The following is an 18,636-nucleotide window of genomic DNA, read 5'->3' as shown; positions in this document are numbered from 1 at the left end:
CTTGGACAACTCGGAAAAGACTAATCCTGGCACTGCAGGATGAGACACGAGCATTACAGTTTGTGTATCGGATGTGAGTATCACCCTAAGCCACTGGCAAGCCAATCTGAAGTCTGCCTGCTTAACAGAGAGGCCTTGCCATTGCCTTGCTCTGTCAAATCAGGGTATTTTAAAGAGAAAGCAGAGTGATTCTGTTTAAAATGCACAAGACATATGTTCAGAGGATGAGAATTTCAAAGTACAGCACAAGTCTTACTTTATTGGGAAGTATTATTGTCATTGTTCTTCCAGAGCTGGAAAGGGAGGAGAAAAAAATTTATAAGAACTCAACTCTGCAAAATTTGCAGACCTGAGTGGTGGGCTAAGTGTGACACAGCAAGCTGTGGAAAAAGATCAGCAATCAAAAGTAAAAAATCTGGTCTCTCAGCTTCCTGTTCAAAGACACATGATGCACTTTCCTCCTGCCCAAGAAAGAGTAGCAAGTGTACACTAAAAATGTAGAGGTTAAACACCTGTATAGGGGGATATGTCAACTGCTCCACGCTCCATTGGCACTGGTCATGTTGCCTGTAACACCATGGAAATGTGTGTACAAGTTAACAGCAAAGTTCAGTTGCTGTGAGATATGTATGGATTCGTCTGCTTTAATTGTTTCCATGATTTAAGCGTTAGGCAGCAGGAAATTAATCTGGGCAATAGTCAAGACAGTATGCACAAAGCTGGGTCCAATATTGCTAAAACAAGCTGGCTAAAATGAAAAAATGCAGCTGTGACTCTCCGCCCAATACCAACACACACACATACATGCACGCACGCACACAAAACTGGCCCCAATTACTATTCTTATTATTTATGGACACAGATGAAAAGCCAAAGGGGGCATGGTAATGCACACAGATGCTGATTAGCTGGAGATTATACTGATGATGTAATAAAAATTCACTTTGTCTCTTAAACTGCACGAGGACAATCAAAGAGAGATTAGATACAAATCAGAGAGAATGAATAATAGAAGGGAGAGGTAACATCATAAACCATAACTCCCTGCAAAATGTTCTACTTCTGAGTGCCCCCAGTCAGAATAAATAAGGGCTGGAGGGTGTAAATACAGCCCAAATGTACATAGGAAGGAGGCAGATGTGGCTTTGTACGTGTATTATTTATCAATAAGCAGCCAAATATGCACATCTACCTGCACGGGCTTGCAAATAGACACACATACACATCTACACGCATGCACCTTTCTCTGTTGAATGGATGATGAGAGGGAGCATGAGAGAGAAAGCACTGTATTTGGAGAGGGACGGATGGACAGAGAAAGTGTATGGGGCGAATGATTAGAAGCATATGGGAAATGATCTGAGCAAGAAATATGTAAACTTGAGGGAAAAAACTAACTCAGTCTCTACTTGACAGGGTAAGAGACACACATGCAAACCCTCACATGCACATGTATTTACCTAGACATATACCAGTATGTGTCCCTGTCTGAAAAAAGGTTCCCTCCAGCTACAAAAAATCCCAGTCAGAGAGAGATGAGAGAAAACTTTCTCCTCTTAGAGTGCTTGCTTGAAAAGGAGCAGAACTCCTGCATGTCCAACATTGGTTTAAGTTTACTGACCATGTTTAATATTTGATTAAATCTTTGGCATAGCTGACTATCCTGATCTGAATAGATGATCTGATACTTTCTCTTGTAGTAAAGCCAACCATAAATAATAGCTGTCCTCTGACTACTGCTGCCTTATGAATACGAGTAGAATTTTGCCACATCTGAAAACCTGCTACCTGCTTCTGGATTCTTTTCAGCTGCTTGGTATTTTCAGCTGTACTTTATGAAATCAAACAAAAAACCCCAAAATGCTCTCCCAGACATGGAGGGGGCTGCAATTTATTAGTAGCTGAGGGAAAAATCCCTTCCTTCCAAAGTCTTCCCTGGCTTAAGTATTTTAACTGTTCTCCTCGCTGTACTTTTTGCCTGTGGTTTGCATTATTACTTGCTAAATACATCAGAAAATGCTCATCAGCTTGGGCACATTTGTGTGGTTGCCCACACACACACATACACACACACATATGCACGCAGCAATTTTATAAATAAATCACAGTCACAAGGGTGAGGAGAGGCATGTGGTGCTTCAAAAGGGAGAAGAACAGCAAAAAAGAAAGGATGTCTCCAGGATCAGAAAATAGGGGCTGTCAGAGTTTCTTTGTGCCTCTTAATGCCTGTGAGATGGCCACTGCTGCTGATCACAGAAGGTGAGAGGAGGGGACACCAACCCGGGCTGCTTTACCCCTGGCCACCTAGATGAGGAAATGTCTAATCCCTCAACACAGACAAAAAACAAGCCTAAATAATCAGCCTACATGCTTTACACCTCAAGTGAGACAAGGCTTGCCAGGAGAGGTAATATCTTTTATTAGACCAACTGATATAGTTGGAAAAAAATAGACAAGTTTTCAGGCACACAAGGAAGTCTGTCATTTTTTTCCCAGCTATATCAGCTGGACTAATAAAAGATTACAAATGTTGTCTCATTTATAACCTTAGACCATCACCACTAAAGCTACAGCATGACTTCTACCTTAGATACACACAAAGCTCTTTACAAAGCTGGATATCATAAATTCCTCTTTACACATAGCAAACTGAGGAAGAACAAGATCTAAGAACGTGATCTGGCCAGACACAGAAGGGTAGTAAGAGGGCTGGGCTAGAAATAGGCTCCTAATCCCTTCCTACCTACCTCTGAATGAAGAAGACTCTGACACAGCACTACATCGAAGGCTTATTTTGACTTCTTGCTTTAATTTGGGGTTGCTAGATAAGGGTCCTGGAGCTCAGGGGTAGTTATGTTTCAAAACAGCAGGGAAAAATATTTTTGCATGAAGCTGAACTGTAGTCCCAGAAGGGACTGCCAGGAATAGTTAAGAATAAGATCATGATTTTAAGATTCAAAGGAAAATGTATGCAGGATTTTTGTTCAGGTGTGAGAAATCTGCTGCTGATTGAATGAAACAATAAAAGTTAAAAAAAAGGTGCAATTGCATTGGTGAAATTATAGACTTACTGCACTGTTTTATTTTTTTAATCTTTGAAAGAGGACATTGAACTTTGAACCTCAAAAGAAAGAAAAACCACCACCTTTTCCGTCTACTCTCTCAGTAGTTTACATATAGAAATACATATGCTTGTATATCTGTGTGTGTATACTTTGTGGGTGTGGGTCTTTCTGGTACTACCCATAGCTTTTTTCTTTTTGAAAATACTTGGTCAGTATGGCTCCCTTTTCCCAAACCCTGTTCAGGGAATAGCTGAGAATGGAGAGGAGAGATAGTTAACGTGGTCTGAGACAATCAGAGTGGTGACTCATGACATGAACCAGTGAAGTGCTCTCTACAGGGGTGACAGCCAACGACAGCACGAGGGCAAAACATTGGTGCAGAGCTGAACAGAGGGAAGAGGAGTGTGAACAGAGATGGCGAGAGCTGGGGAAACAGGTCTGTAGCAGCAGAGGTTGGCTATGGAAAATAAACAACTCATGAGCACAGGTAGGCTGAGAAGTACATTGTGGGAAACAGGCAGTGAGCCTGGAGCAGCGCCTGGGAAGGGACCTGACCCTGGGGAGAGCTGTGAGCTTGGGGTCCATGCACCCACGCTTGCCCCTGCAACCAGGGGAGGAAACTCAGGAAGGGAGGGTGAGGAGCTGGTCTTGGATGCAAACCCAACCAGCAAGAGCCCAGGTGCAGCACTTGTAAAGGAAATGCAGGGGCCAGGGATGGAGAACTGAGCCTGGGGAGTGAGTTGCTCACCCAGCAATCAGACCAATGTCTTTTGCTGGGTAGCATGGAGCAGGGTCGCTGGGCTTGCAGGTGGCTCGGCTATTTCTTTTTGGATTAAGAAGCTGCTGCCGGAAGTCCTGTCCCTGGATCAGCATAGGGGAGAAGACAGGGGAATGACACACCTATTGTGCAACTCCTTTTATGAATAAACTCATAAAATCTAATTCTACCAGCATCTCTCTGGCCTTTTTCAAATGAGCCAGTCAGTAACAAATGATCATTTAAACACACAAAGCAGCCATTATATGGCAGAACAGATTGAGGCTAATGCAACACACATTCCCCTCCAAACAAGAACCCAACATTCCTTCTTCAATTTTTTTCCCCATCTGCAAACACTGTCAGTAAAGCTGAGTATTATATAAATAATTAAACACTTTCCCTGCTGCCTTTGAAACTGAGACTTAGTTGGATTTCAGGCAATCAAACAACGTCACGTTTGCACACTCACACTGCACACATGCTTCCTCTCCACCTTTGACAGAATATCATTGACTTGAGTGCACTGTGATGATTTCAAATAGACTAGGGGTTAGATAAATGACTCTACATACATATGTACACACGTGCACACTCCAGCTCCTCAATTTATTTCATAAAAGACAGATGGGATGGAAACACAAAAATAAACCCCTACATACATTGCTACTGATGAACTAACTAAAACTCCAACTGAAATAATAAAATTTAAAAAAAACAGTGAGCCTGATTCATTTGCTTGTCAGATCTTCGCTGTAGGAGATCACTTGAAACTCCCCTTTTAAATGAAAAGGTTTCTAAATTAATTTTGCTGTGGCTGGATAATAGAGGTCACTGGAATCTTCTTTATTCCCCACAATAAGCTACTTCTTGGGTAGCAGCAGTGAAAACTCCCTTCTGAACTACCTTGCTCTGCCAAAGTCAGGGACATTCATGTCCCTGCTTAAGGGTTCACATGGTGTCTGTCTGTTGTTTGTGAGGCTGGGTCAGAGTCTAGCTACTAACTTAAGAGTGTTGGGTTGGTCCTCAGTAAATGGACGATGACTGCCAATCCCATCTACCCCTACTGAGGGCAGGAGTATACTTGTCTAGAGGGAACTTGCTCTTTTTACTGACTCAGTGAAGGCATACCTTTGGCTTGATCCAAATTGTATTGCAAACAATAGGTTTGGATCAGGCTCTTAGAGAAAGGTGGGATGCAGTCCTTCATCAAATCCTTGAGCTTTTCAGCTCCTTCAGTTGCCATAACAATGAAGAGCATACATGCCATTCACTAAAAGAAGAGAAAAAAACCCCAAGATCCTGAATCAGTGAATGATGATATTCCTGTAGACAGAAATTACAAATGCTGAATCCTACTCACACAAAGAAAACCGGCAAAATTGACATTGACCCTTTCTTGGCAAAGCAGGGACAAATATATATTTACAAGTGAAATGAGCAAAGCTAATTTTCTACCTTCCCACTGCATGTTTTTTGAAAGCATGTTTTCCTGATCTGCACTGAAAGAGGTTCTGATATAACACATTTGTCATCAGACATCACCAAAACCTTTACTGAGAAAAAACTAATGTTAAATTTATGCCATTAACTTCTCCCTCCTAAAAAAAAAAAAAAAAAAAAAAAAAATCCAATTCACCTAATATTGCAGATGGGGAAATCAAAAATCAATAGCTCACTGAAGCCAAAGGGAAGCTTTCCATTTATTCAACAGGTTTCAGATTGGGCCTGAAGTCACTGAGCTTAAGTGACTCCATCAGAGAGTGTTGGTGAGTAATTATACACTCTGTGATTAGAACCCAGGTGTCCTCACTGATGCCCTCACCCACCAGATAATGCCCTTCCTTTGAATGAAGCTGCAGGCACAGGCAGCAATTTAAAAGGGGCAGCTCTGACATATATTAGCCACTAGCAAATAATCCAGAAAGAATAGTAATGCTTGCTCTTCTTGTTTATTTGTTTGTTTAATTTGGTGTTAACTTTTACTAACCCAATAGTAGAATGTAAAACCTAGCACCACTCTATCACCCCTATCTCCTGCAAGGTATTTAAATGCATTTCCTTCCAGTGTTTCTATGGGTTGGCTTACTTTTTTTTTTTTCCCCTTCTCTGTCAATGACTAAACTTGGAGTTAAATAATTTGTAAGAAAGATATTCTTTTCTTTGGTATCAAAAGTGGCTGGATCCAGACTCTTGCAAATAAACATGCAGCAATGGTATGCTTTTAAAGACATTGCCAAAGGATTTTTGTTGGTTGTCTTGCCCATTCCTCACTTCTACTCCTACTTTTCCATTTATTGCCAGTATCTTGAATGAGGTTTTTTTTCTTAAAAGAAAAAAAAATAAAAAAGAAGGAAAACAAAGCAAAAAAATGTCCAGACTCCCTTCAAATGCACAAAACAGAAAAAAGCCCACAGAGTAGCATAACTGAATAACAATATATCTTTATAAAAGAGGGTGAAAAATTGCATCCTCATCCATGTATTATTGAAGATGGAATGTGATCAAATAAAAGTAATTAAAATCTCATAGAAGAAAAACACTTGCTCTGTAGACTGAGAGAAAACGGAATGAAATGCAAACCATCTTGAAACTATCATACGGAAACTGGAACGAGACACTTCAAGCTGAATGGCATAGCGGAAGGAGTGAATTAGCATACCTAGATAAGGCAGCCTATTGCTGAAGAGGGAGTAGCTATGAAATTCAGAAGCAAGCAGGTCTGTGTATCTGGATTATAGATGAGTAACAACCTTAAGGCAGTCACATTGCATATTATTGGTCATTCCTGCCTCAACAAGTGGTATCTTGCAGAACTGTCCATAACTTAGAGCACAATCCAAACACTGCTGCAGGCAAGGTTGAGTTTTCTTGAAGACTTCAGTAGGCTTTGGAGCAGGTCTGTAGCTACTCTGCAAAGTCCTTTCCCATCAATTATAGATTATGCACATCATAGAATATACATTACTTCCACCCTCTTTTCCCCCCCATTTCTTAAATGCTGCTAAAGGTGTGAAAAAATAAAATAAATCAAGCACTTCCATTGCATTGCCGTGTTGAAAAAGAACTCTCTGGGATTAATCCTGTTCTGATGGGGGCTGAACTGGTTGACCAAAATGGTCCTGGCTGCTCTGAGTTTCTCAGGCCCCTGGCTTCTCTGCAGCTGTCAGGCAAAGACCCGATCCTAGAGAAAGAGGTATCCCATTTCTGTCTGGGTCAGGTGAAATAATGGGCAAGAAACAGACCCCTGCCTGTAAGAGGCAAGAAAACTGAGTTTTCTCTGGGTTAGCTTTCAAAGAGGTGCAAGCCAGTTCAATCTACTCAGCAAAGGTATCTCCCTCTCTCCCCCGCCCCCTCTCTCTCATGCACCATTTCAAAGTGCAACTTTACCTTATTATATCAATCAAATTGTGAGTCTTCAAAATATTTTAGAGGCAACCCGTCTGACTTTCCAGTACTCTGGGGCAGATAACTCTGGACATGAAGCTTTAGAATCAATCAATATTATTAATATTACATGTGGGCAATTCTGTAAATTCTTCACAGTTCTCCTCCCTGCCTGTTAACAGCAAGTACATTATACAGTCTCTGGTTAGATTGGTCAACCAGGCTATTGATAGTCTTAATAAGCAATATCTATATTGTGACCTTTGCTCACAGAACTGAATCTCTCCTATAGGGCTGTCAGATTCCTTAAAGAAGTATTGATAAGCTCATTACTGTATTGCTACATATAATTTTAGGTGTGATTTTCACTCACCCTCAAGCACCTAGTAACCTAATAATTTTTTTTCCCCTTCTAAAGCATTGGCCCTTTTACAATTGATCAAATAGTGAATTAGAGCATTATAGAGAGGAAACATAATCAGGGGATTTCAACAAGCACACTGTGATATATCTTTTGAACTTCTGACAACCTTCATCCCTCTGAATCCTAGGAAGGAAGCACTGTTTTATAGGGATATTATTAGGCTGATGCTGCTTTATACATCTACCTGCAAGGAGCTACCAAATCTGACAAAGTTATTTGTGTGTGTTCGCAGTGAGTGATGCATATTATGTGATGTGAATCTATCCTTCGGGACAGAAAAGCAGAGGAATTATGTGCAAATGCCCTTTTGATACATGCATGCATACACAGTCTCTGTGTATTATATACACAGGCATTTGAATTAGAAACAAGACAAATATGAAGTCAGATCTCATCAGACCAATTCTGTCTGCAAAGCTCCATTTTTATTCTGTTTGAAGAAGTTTCATGTCCAGAGTTATCTGCCCCAGAGCACTGGGAAGTCAGCTGGGATGACTCTAAAATATTTTGGACACTCAGGCAAAATGTACAAATAAACCAGAGATGGATTAAGTGAGACTATATCATTAAATTAGTATAATGAACAAACAGCTATGTATCATATTAAACGCTGCATATAATTCCAGGAATAGCCTGTTAAGTCACCTACCACTTTCATGCAAGAATATGATCTCTGTACTGTCTTTTAGAAAGGAATTATTTAGAGACCTATATCAACCTGTCTGTACTGAATGCATGTTTTCATTAATATGCACATATAATAAATGGTTGCATGTGTGTGTGTGAGAGACGAGAAACCAGGCCTGCGAGAAACTAAGAAAAACATCCTGAGAAAGCAAAAGCTGAGGTTGATCGAAGAACTGCCTCAAACACTCGCAAGACAAAACTATGAGTCACAGGGTGCATTCTGTGGAGGTCGAAGCTGATAAGGCTGCCCGAATAACACAAGATGGGACTGGAGGAGGGAGCCCTGTGGAGACAGGACGGCTCTGCTCTGGTGCACCTGGCCAAATTTCAAGGGCCATCTGTCCGGTGAATGACCTTTGCTTCATTATCCACGAAATGCATATTAAAGTTAACACCCCTCAATATGCTAACGAGGGCTAACATGATCATGCTAATTACATCATCCCATGAAACACCTTACCCCTCCCCGTACATGGGATACGTAGGGATGTGGGTCGACCTAGGGGATGGACCCAAGGAAAGTGGGTATAAATCAAGGGGGGGGGAAGAAAGCGGGGGGGGCCTGGAGAGTGCAGTGAAGCGAAGAAGATGGATGCAAGTGAAAAAGACGGCTGCCTCCTGTGCCTCCTGGAACCCTCGTCGGCAGGATCAGCGCAGAAACCCAGACCGGTGATCTGTATTTCCCCATCCCCTCTATCTCCCTCTTTTCCCTTTCCCATTAAGAAATGCAAGGCATATTGTATTGCTTGCCACAACTTGCTATATACTTAGCCAATTATCATGTGTTCAATTAGTACACTGTGGGTAGTTAATAAATGTTTGGACTTGGAGACTTGTTGTCCACTCTATTGGGGATTTGCGATTCTGAGTCACTTGTCTCCTTCGTCTGAGCAGGACGTGATAGTGTGTGATATGCACATGTGGCAGGCACACTTCTATCTCTCTGCATATGCACTTTTCACATAAAAGTTCATTCTCGGCTGTACCTTTCATGCAAACTATGTATTTTTATTTTTTCCAGACTTAAATAAGGAAATTACAGAACTTAACCATGTAAAGGGGAAAGAATAGCCTGTGTTACAAACTGTGTCTGCGCTGCACTTTGGTCTATCAAACCGTAAGCAACTTTCTGGCAGTAAAATACTTTGAGAGACCTAACAGCAATGGCCCCTGTCACTGGCAACTATATATCCCTGGAGGTGTCAACATTGCCAACAAAAGCATCTATGGAATAGTTAATATTAAACAATGATTGTCCATGTTCAACAAAGGAGGGAGAAATATATAAGGGTGAGGTAGATCAAAATCTTCATGCCTCATTGGCTGAGCTGTTGGACATTTCTAATGCATCTGCAGGGTTTGTTACTAAGAACCTGTTAAGTATCTTTAAACCTTTGATCTGTAGCCAGTCTTGATAAAGGTGACAATTAATTAAAGGAGAGTGCATTGCAATAAAGTTACATTGTGGTCAGTTTATATATGCTGTCTAAAGCTGGTTCACAGAAGTCACTGTCAATTAAAGTCTTCTTGGAGTCCAGTTCATTATCAATTTTTCCCCCTTGCCTTGATCAATATTTTTGTCTGCTCTGCTTGACAAACTTAACACAATGTCTTATCTATGTGTCTTGCCATTCGTTTACATGGAATAGATGGCCATATATGATTTATTTTTAGCTACTGCGTATGGTCAGGCACTTTATTTGAGAGGTTTAGAGCTCTCATCCATCTTTATTTTAAGAAGTGACAATAATAAGCCCTGTTTCTTCGAGGGGATGTCAGTCGGATATAATGAATGCACATTAAAAGCTGCATTCATCTGTGTGTGGATTCAGGCTGTGGCTCACAGTGACAAAAGCAAACAAACACAATATCTGTGGTGACATCCTGACTCCAGCCCACACCAAGCGATGCAGCACAAAGTGATTCAATAGATCCTGCGATCCCTAAAATGTCACAATGCATCTCGAGGAGTTACAGAGAGAGAGGCCCCTATAATATATACCCCAGCTCAGTCAGCAAAGTGATGGTGAAAGAAAAGCCATAACTTTAACTTGCCATGGTTATTATTTTTCCCTTTTTCTGCTGCAGATTTTAATACATAAGGGTCAGTCTGCCATGACAAACCCTGGGAACAGTCATAGGGGCATTGGTGGAGCAGTTAAGTGAGTGAGAAATGTGGCAGAAGTCAGGCTTTTGTCAGTTCCTCCGCTTTGTTATAGTTTTAGTTTCACTTACAGAAGGAAAGCCAAGTTAAGGGGCAAGCCAGCAAGCACAGAAGCTGGTAGCATTAACTGCAAATGTTGTGGTTTGCTATGTAAATCCACAGTCCAGAATTTTTAAAGGGAATGTGAAACACTAAGTGCAAGCCTGCACCAGGATTTCCAAACATGAACCCACCGAAGTGATGGCAAAAATCTCATTGACTTCTGCCCAGCAAGCAGGCAACAGGCCTTCCCTGCCTAATTAAAGATGTTGCTGGGATTAATGAAACACCAGCCTATTTGTTAAGACTGGGATTCAATTTAGCTCACTTAATACCTCACCTGCTTAGTGCAAACTCTTATGGGGCAGAAACCAGGCAGCACTTGATGGACAGGTCATGTTGAGCTCTGAAGCCTTCTGCTTTTATGGAATATTATTTTAAGTCTATACCCAACACCTATGTGAGTCTTTGGGCATCTGATGCTTTGTCTCTATTTTAAATGCAGGTAAGTGGCCCAACAGCCTAGATCATCTCCCCCACTCTTTCTCCCTTGGAACCATTACTGCCTGTCACATAAACCTCCCTCAGTTCACACTTGATTGACGGGAGGGACGATAAGAGCTCCTTTAGTGTTGTTATGGTCTGTTTGGTCAGTGCGGCTGGTATGCATGTGCACAGGTTATGCATAATAAAAAACACCCTGACATCTTGCTGAAAAATGTGGCTGCATATTTCCAGCTCTTAAGGCTAAGGGAGGCCCTCCTCAGTCACCCAGCCCCTTCTACCCCTTGTTCTTTACCACCGTGCATAGAGTCCTCTGCCCGCCCTCCTTGACATGTGCAATCCACTTTTCAATTGAGCACAAGACACTTTCTGCAATCTCACTCACTCTTTACTCATGCAAAATTTTCAGATACTCTCTGACAACTTCCTTCAAAAGACTATTCCATCAGCTGCCTGGCTTTTATTATACTATGCAATTTGAATCCTCTGCTAAAGAAAGCCCTGTCTGTGGCACTGGCCACTTGCTGATACAGGATACAGGACCAGATGAACCACACTTTTCATCCAAGGTGACAAGGATCCTCAATTTTTCCCCCTACTTCAGTACTGACATTCCCAATCTCTTCTGGCTAAATATAGGACAAAAAATAAAATAAAGCAAAACCAAACTGTCCCCTGTTTCTGTTATACTTCAGAAATTAGTCAGCTCCTGATTCACCCTTTAATTAAAACCTTGTTTTGGCCAAGTAAATGCTACAAAATTTAGTTGCTGTCACTATACCTTTTTTTAGATGCTCAAAGGCACCAGTATATGTAGATATTGAGGGACAAAACCAATCGTAATCCATAAATGTGGAGGAAATATAAATTTAATCTGGAGAAAGGTAAGAGAAGGAACAAAAGCTCTAGAAACACAAACTTTAATTTATTTCTTTCCTCCACATTATGTAACTTTAAAACAAATCCATTCTTGTAAGGATGATTAGTTGATATGGTTGTGGGGCTAGCTGAAGAACAGCTTTCAGTGCAAAACTTAATAGCCAAGCGAGAGATCCCAGAAAATTGGAGTTTCTATTGGAAATGCTGACACAACCATAACAACAGCATCATAACTGGCTGCAGCTGCTTTTAGAAACCAGAATCCATGTCCAGACCCCTGAAAAAAGAGTTAACATATAGCCTTCTAATTTATGAATCAATCAGGGCTATCTGTTTGACATTATCAAAACACATGCTCCTCTGTACAGGAGATTATAATGTACAGGGGGTTGCTTTTTTCCTCTCTCTTGCATCAAGCTATCCAGTTGCATTTTGATTGTTTTAAGGCATTGTTCTTTAGACCTAAGGCATAAAGCCTCCTCTGTTTTATTCCAGTTTATTTGTGCATTTGCCTCCCTAAAACTTGTTTGGTTTACTACCATACTAAATGCTGTATGTGTTGCTTTCAGCCAGGCAAGACTTATGTTTCAAGTATGGAGGAGTTTATTCAGCACCTGAATTGTGTTGTGCTTCTTTTCAACTAAATTTTCATTTCCCAAAGGCTATATGCAGGAATATACATATCTCTTTTCTGTACGTATACACAAACACAAATTATACATTTATACATATATACAAATATATCATATTAACAGAATACTCATTTTTTATTGCACCTTTGAATTTCTGAAATATCCAAAACCTTCATAAACATCCTTAGACTTAACAGGGTTTTAATTTTTCTATCATTTATCTTTGTAATCAAACAGAATAGAATATAATGAATGGAAGCCTTGTTTACCTACCCCCAAGGTGTCTTAAATTTCAAAATTATTTATATTTTTGAGAAGGTAAAGCAAAAGAACCAAACTATTCTTTTCATACTGCATTTTTCTAGCTGCATTGAATGCTTATCGAGTGAGGCTCAGGTCAGGTAGGAACACCATCCTAACCACGGGACTGCAATGGTGGATTTCAAGGAAGTTTGGGGGATTTTGTGCTTTTTTTCCTCCCTAAATACGGGTTGAAAGAATGTTGTAGCTCTCAGGTCTATTGAAGACTCTTGCTTTCCCACTGCACACTATCTCCACTCTTTAAGTGCACTCACCCGTGCATGTTTCAGTAAATCTCAGCTAAGTGTGGAATACTGATTTCTTCTGACTTCCTAAATAGAATATTATGGAGACCTGCATGTTTTAAATTAAGACACATTCCAGGCCTTGGGTACAAGCAAACTTTGATAGAAAAGGCTGTCTAAACCTATGGGGACAGTCTTATATTTAGATTACATTAATTTATAAATATTATACAAAATATCACTTAAATTGGCCTTAAATGACTTCAGAGATAATGCATTATAATATGGCTGTCCTGAGAGCACTAACCTTTATGTCTCCCAGTAACTCAGCCTTTAAACATACTCCACTGCTAGATAAGAAGGGGGGAAGCTATGAATGAATGGCTTGCTAAATTGCTCAAGTGTGATTAGTTAACTCTGTGCGCATGTGTGTATGTGTGAGTGCGTAGGTGGGGTCAGCTCAGCCCCGGTGGATTTCTACCCGCGGATCTCAGCACACAGCCTCTTCCCAACCCTAGAGCAAAGTACCACAGCAGGACCCTGTTCCTGCCCCGTGTGGGGAGAAGCAAGGATGGGGGAAATATGCAACAGTTACGCTAGTGCCATGAAAGCTTGCTTTCCTGGGGATCTGGCAAGCTTTTCCCGCCTTCCCTCACACGTTGCTTCCCCCATACCCTTTTCTCTCTTCACATGTCTGCAAGAGAATCCTGCTCCCCTGCCTTTTCCCTGGTATCTGGCCTGGTATCAGCCAGGGCTATTGGTGAGACAACCTGAGACTTCACTCTCCTTTTGTGATAGGTTTTTTGTGAGGGGGGCATAGTTATGTACTTTATCTTCAGGTTCTTATTTTTCAATTTCCTCCTGCTATACAGGAGCACCACAATAGGATCTCTTCATAATATTTTCAAGAACACACATCCTGTGCTCTCATTTCAATGGATTTACACCTGAAATTACTCTGGTTGCTATGTTTTCACTTTAAGCTAATTCCTGTTTCTTCCCTCCTCCCAACACAAACCCACCTTCTCTGGCTCCGCACCCAAGGTTTGCTCTCCATACACTTAATAAGCTACAGCCCACTGTTAATCCTTCAGGGTATACCATTGCCACAGTTTCATCCCCTGGATTAGGAATGAAATCAACTGAGTGATGGATCAATTAATGTATAAGCATTATGCATCACTTATGGAAAGCATCTTGGGGTTTCATATTGCCATCCTACCCCTGAAAGCCAAGTTGGACTATCTTTATGCAATTCTTCACCTATGCCTGCAAAGCAAAGCCAAAGTAAGGAGAACTGAGTTAAATACTATGCTTCACATGACTGCATTTAAAGAAGGGAAAAGAAAAAAAATAGATTAAAAATGAAATAAAATGAAACAAAATAATAAAAAGAAGACAAACACAATCCTCATCCTTCAAAGCCCCATCATGCTTTTTGACTTAATAGTAATTAATCAATCACTACTGGCATGAAAGTAATTTTTTTCCAGGTAGCCAGAGGCACGTTTTTATCAGGATTAGCTAATAAATCAGCATCATCACTAGAAAGGAGTTCAAACTCTTCTTGGATGTACTAAATAAAACTGATCTCTGAAATGCTGTCAACTTTGTGTCTATTGAAGCTTCACTCAAACCCTAGCCTGCGAAATAACAATCATCATTTTTCCTTCCAAAGTCCAAAACTTCTAGGAGGTTAAAAATGACTGTTTCTTTCAAAATGAACTCATGCAATTTGGTTTGATGAGGTGACAAGATTTCCCACCTGGCTTTTTTCCTAGGTTGCAGCTTTAGAACAGAAATGAAATTAAGGGAAATGAAGTTAGTGTCTTGCTTAATTCAGGAATATGTGCTAGTATGGATTTTATGTTTAAATGATGCCCATCAGACCTTGATGTGGTTTCTAAGAAGCTAGTCTGAAAACAAAGCAAGGTTTGAAAGGGCTACACTGATTGTTGTAAATATGAGAAGGGTGTTTGGAGTGACTGGCAAGAAAGGAAGGAAAAAATATCCTATAACTTTGACTGAGTCCATGGCCCCTGAGCCCTGAACATTTTCTCTAGACTGTGAGAAACTGGTACTTTGCACCGTCAGGGTATATTTTTATTCGCATTTCCTGAGGGTGGAAGAGAGGAGGGGAGTGAGTGGGAAGGGGGAAGAGATGCATGCAAAACATGCCATTAAGTTCAATATTTACAACTCGCCAAGGCCTCTGGAAAGCTGGGAAGCCAGTAATGCCATTACCAATGACTCCCTGTGAGGAGGCCACCAAGCTGGAGTAGACACTGCTAGTGAACCTCTCCTGTAACAGATGCCACTTTCACTCCCCCCATGGCCCCCTGCAAAACCCTTTCTCCTCCTGCACTAAATCTGGAGTCACACCCCAATCACTTCTGATCTGATCATTTTCTTTTTTTTTTTTTTTTAATAACTACATATCTAATTAAATTAACACACACACACATATATACAGAACCTGAGTTAATGAAGTGGCTTGCTTCGCTCCTGGGTGTCTCCTGATCCTAAGTGGACTACCATGCAAATTATCTTCAACTTCCTCCCTGCGAGTCCTACTTTCCTACCCGAGGATCTGAGCATCTTTCCCCCACTACACACACCCTCTTCCACCCCCAAAATGTAGCATCATCTAATCTGAAATGCACCTCCAGAGAGCCTAAGCTAAGCAGGGAAAGGAGCGGGCAGAGATGGAGCGAGTGAGGCATCACATGGGGAGTAAGTCTCCGCTGACTTTAAAGAAAACCTAAAAAGTTCCTGGGATGGACTTTGGGCACATTAAAGTAGTGCTTGGAATATGCCTGCTCAGAGACTTCTCCCCTCTGGAACTAAACTGCCACCCGTCCCTCCCGGCTCACCCTCTCCAACACACACACACGTTGTGATTTCATATACACACACACCACACCCTCCCCCCCGCCCTGCTTGAGATGGGCTTTTTTATTGTTGTTTATATCCTCGTTCCCACGCTGAACAAAACCAAAATGAAATACCCCCCTGGAGCATCTCACTCTGCTCTGCCCCTGGCTTTGGAGTGGACTACAAATAATAATTGTAACAGCAGAAGAAAGAAAGAAAGAAAGAAAGAAAGAAAGAAAGAAAGAAAGAAAGAAAGAAAGAAAGAAAGAAAGAAAGAAAGAAAGAAAGAAAGAAAGAAAGAAAGAAAGAAAGAAAGAAAGAAAGAAAGAGAAAGAAAGAAAGAGGGAGGAAAGGCGGAGCAACAGTTGTAAGATAGGGGCCACGGACGGACACACACCCCCTTGGGTGGAAAATGTGCGGATCCCGGAGATAAAGAAATCCTCTTCCTCTTTTCAGAACCACAAGCGCGGACAGCTCCCCGCCAGCCCCGCATCCCGCTCCTGCGCTCGCCTGGGCTCCCCGGCTTTCGCAAGTGACTACATCTCACCCCCCAAAAAAGGGGGGAAAGAAAGAAAAATACTAAGAAATAGACCAAACGGAGCTGACTCCCTTCCCTGCCTCTCTCTCTTCTCTTTCCAGGAGGGTCTATTATATCTTTCCCTGCCCCCCTAGCCTGCCGCCTCTGCCCTCGGGCCAACCAAAAATGACATAAAATGAAATGAAATCGAAAAGAAAGAGAGAAAGAAAGACCCAGAGAGGGAGCAGGAGCCTGCCTTCCTTTCCCGGGAAAGTTCAGGAGGTAACTCACCTTTGTGCATGCCAGTGAACCTGTCCTTCAGCACCGTCAGTTCATAGATCTTCCCAAACTCCTCGAAGAGCGGTTTGAGGTCTTTCTCGTCCAGATTACGAGGAATCTGCCCAATAAAGAGCTTAATGGCATCGTGGTCCTTCATTGGGATGGTGGATGGGTTTCCAGGACTATGGTTTAATCCGTTCGTATGCCCGTTGGTGCTGGGGTTGCTGTGATTGCTACTCAGGCTGGTATTGTCTGGTTGTCCATTTGCTAACGTGGCCATCTTTATATACATAGAGAAAATCTTCTTTCCTTCCCCCCCCCCTTCTTTTCTCTCTCCCTCCTTGTCTCCCCCCTCTCTCACTCTCTCGCTCCCTCTCCCTCTTTCACACACACACACACACTCTCTCTCTCTCTCTCTCTCTCACACACACACACACACACACACGCACTCCTCCCTCTCCGTGTCTCTCTGGCTCTGATCTGATGTTTTTTTTACATTGAAGATCTGTGTCCTTTCCGTTTAAACAGGCTGGATTGGTTCAAATTCCCAGCCAGACTAGGGGGTGGGGTGTGAGTGTGTGGATGTGTGTGTGTGTGTGCGGGGAAGGGAGGCTGGGGGTAGGGGATTGCTTTTGCCTCTGCTCTGGCTAAACCCCCTCCTCCATCCAACCACCCCCCTGTCTGTCTGCCCGGGAGAAGCTTAATGGTATCTTCCAACACAGCCCCTGGCTATAAATAGCACTAGGCGCATGGCTCTTTGAGAGACAGTCAATTTCTATTGTGCCAAGTGAGCAAAGGGGAACGGTTGCGTTTTTAGGTCCAGTGATGATTTTTTTTCCCTTTTCTTTTGCAAGCCCTCTGATCAATCACTGTCATTATAATTTCAGTGATGGGGAGATCTGCCTTTTTATTTGAGAGGGGGAAAAAACCAAACCCAAGGTGTTCTGACTTCTTCCTATTATGATGATCTCTTATTTATTATTTACTCTTATTATGATTTCGCAGTTGATAATAAAAGCAGTTCAGATACAGACGAATCCTCGGGCTCAGAGGTTGCTTTTGCTGCTGTTGTGTCTGTGATGTTACAAGCTCTCTCTACTATATCTGTTGTTGCATCTAAAAAAAAAATGCATGCTCTTTAAGCTCTTTTTTAAAAAAAATTATGGTGCTGCTGATGACATCAAGCTAGGAAAGGCGCAAACTGTATTATTGTAGCTCTTTGGGGAGAGACGAAAAATATTGAGATGACTATTGTTAATTTTCATGCTGCCGATATTTATTTTACGTACAATCTGTGTGGGCGTTATCTCCTACACTAGCTGTGTGTGATGTGTGTGAGTGCATGTATGTATTGGAAAGGGATTGATTAGATAAGATTTTCTTGCCCGACTTTCAAGCCATCAGGATATTCTGTCTCTCTCTGATGGAAACATAAATCGTATTTTGTAGTCATCAGGGATCGGGAGTTGCTTGTCCGAACAATGCTCTCCAGACAAAGTGTACTGTATGGTAGAAATGAAATCAGCTCTCCTTTCATAGCATCTGGGGGTGGGGAGGGCAGGGAGGATCGGATTAAGGACACAACTCCCCCTTGTCCCCCAAATAATAATAACAGTAATCCGGACAGTAACAAAACAAGGCTCTGCGTGTGCTCAGAGCAATTTTTTTTTTTTTTCCCCCTTTCCTCCGGTTCCCGTGCAAGCTGTGCGGGGATGAAGCTCGGACAAACACCGGCTCGGAGTAGCCTGCGATTTGCCTGGTCTGAAACACCCCCCGCCCCACCCCGGTTGGGCTGCATCCACACGCCGCTCGACCATCTCCCCCGCCCCGGACCGCCCCCAGGCACCGCAGGGGCTCCCAGCCATTGTGCCCCTGATCCCCGC

At 42.0% G+C, this 18,636-nt stretch overlaps 1 protein-coding gene across 32 annotated transcripts in view; it reads right to left on the bottom strand.

The window, feature by feature from the left end:
- LOC141917810 (CUGBP Elav-like family member 4) overlaps positions 1 to 17,045 on the bottom strand; it is a 1,125,997-nt gene extending 1,108,952 nt beyond the window's left edge. For 31 of the 32 annotated variants that reach the window (XM_074811355.1, XM_074811370.1, XM_074811383.1 and 28 more), the window contains exon 1: positions 16,766 to 17,045. In XM_074811355.1, coding sequence (XP_074667456.1) covers positions 16,766 to 17,045 — 280 coding nt within the window. The remainder of the gene's footprint in view (positions 1 to 16,765) is intronic. The other variant, XM_074811372.1, reaches the window with a different exon arrangement.
- Between the last annotated feature and the right edge of the window lie 1,591 nt (positions 17,046 to 18,636).

The sequence above is a fragment of the Strix aluco genome, chromosome W, assembly GCF_031877795.1.
Source record: "Strix aluco isolate bStrAlu1 chromosome W, bStrAlu1.hap1, whole genome shotgun sequence".
Taxonomy (NCBI): Eukaryota; Metazoa; Chordata; class Aves; order Strigiformes; family Strigidae; genus Strix; species Strix aluco.
Note: the sequence above shows the minus strand (reverse complement) of the source record. Positions and strands in the feature narration are given on the sequence as shown.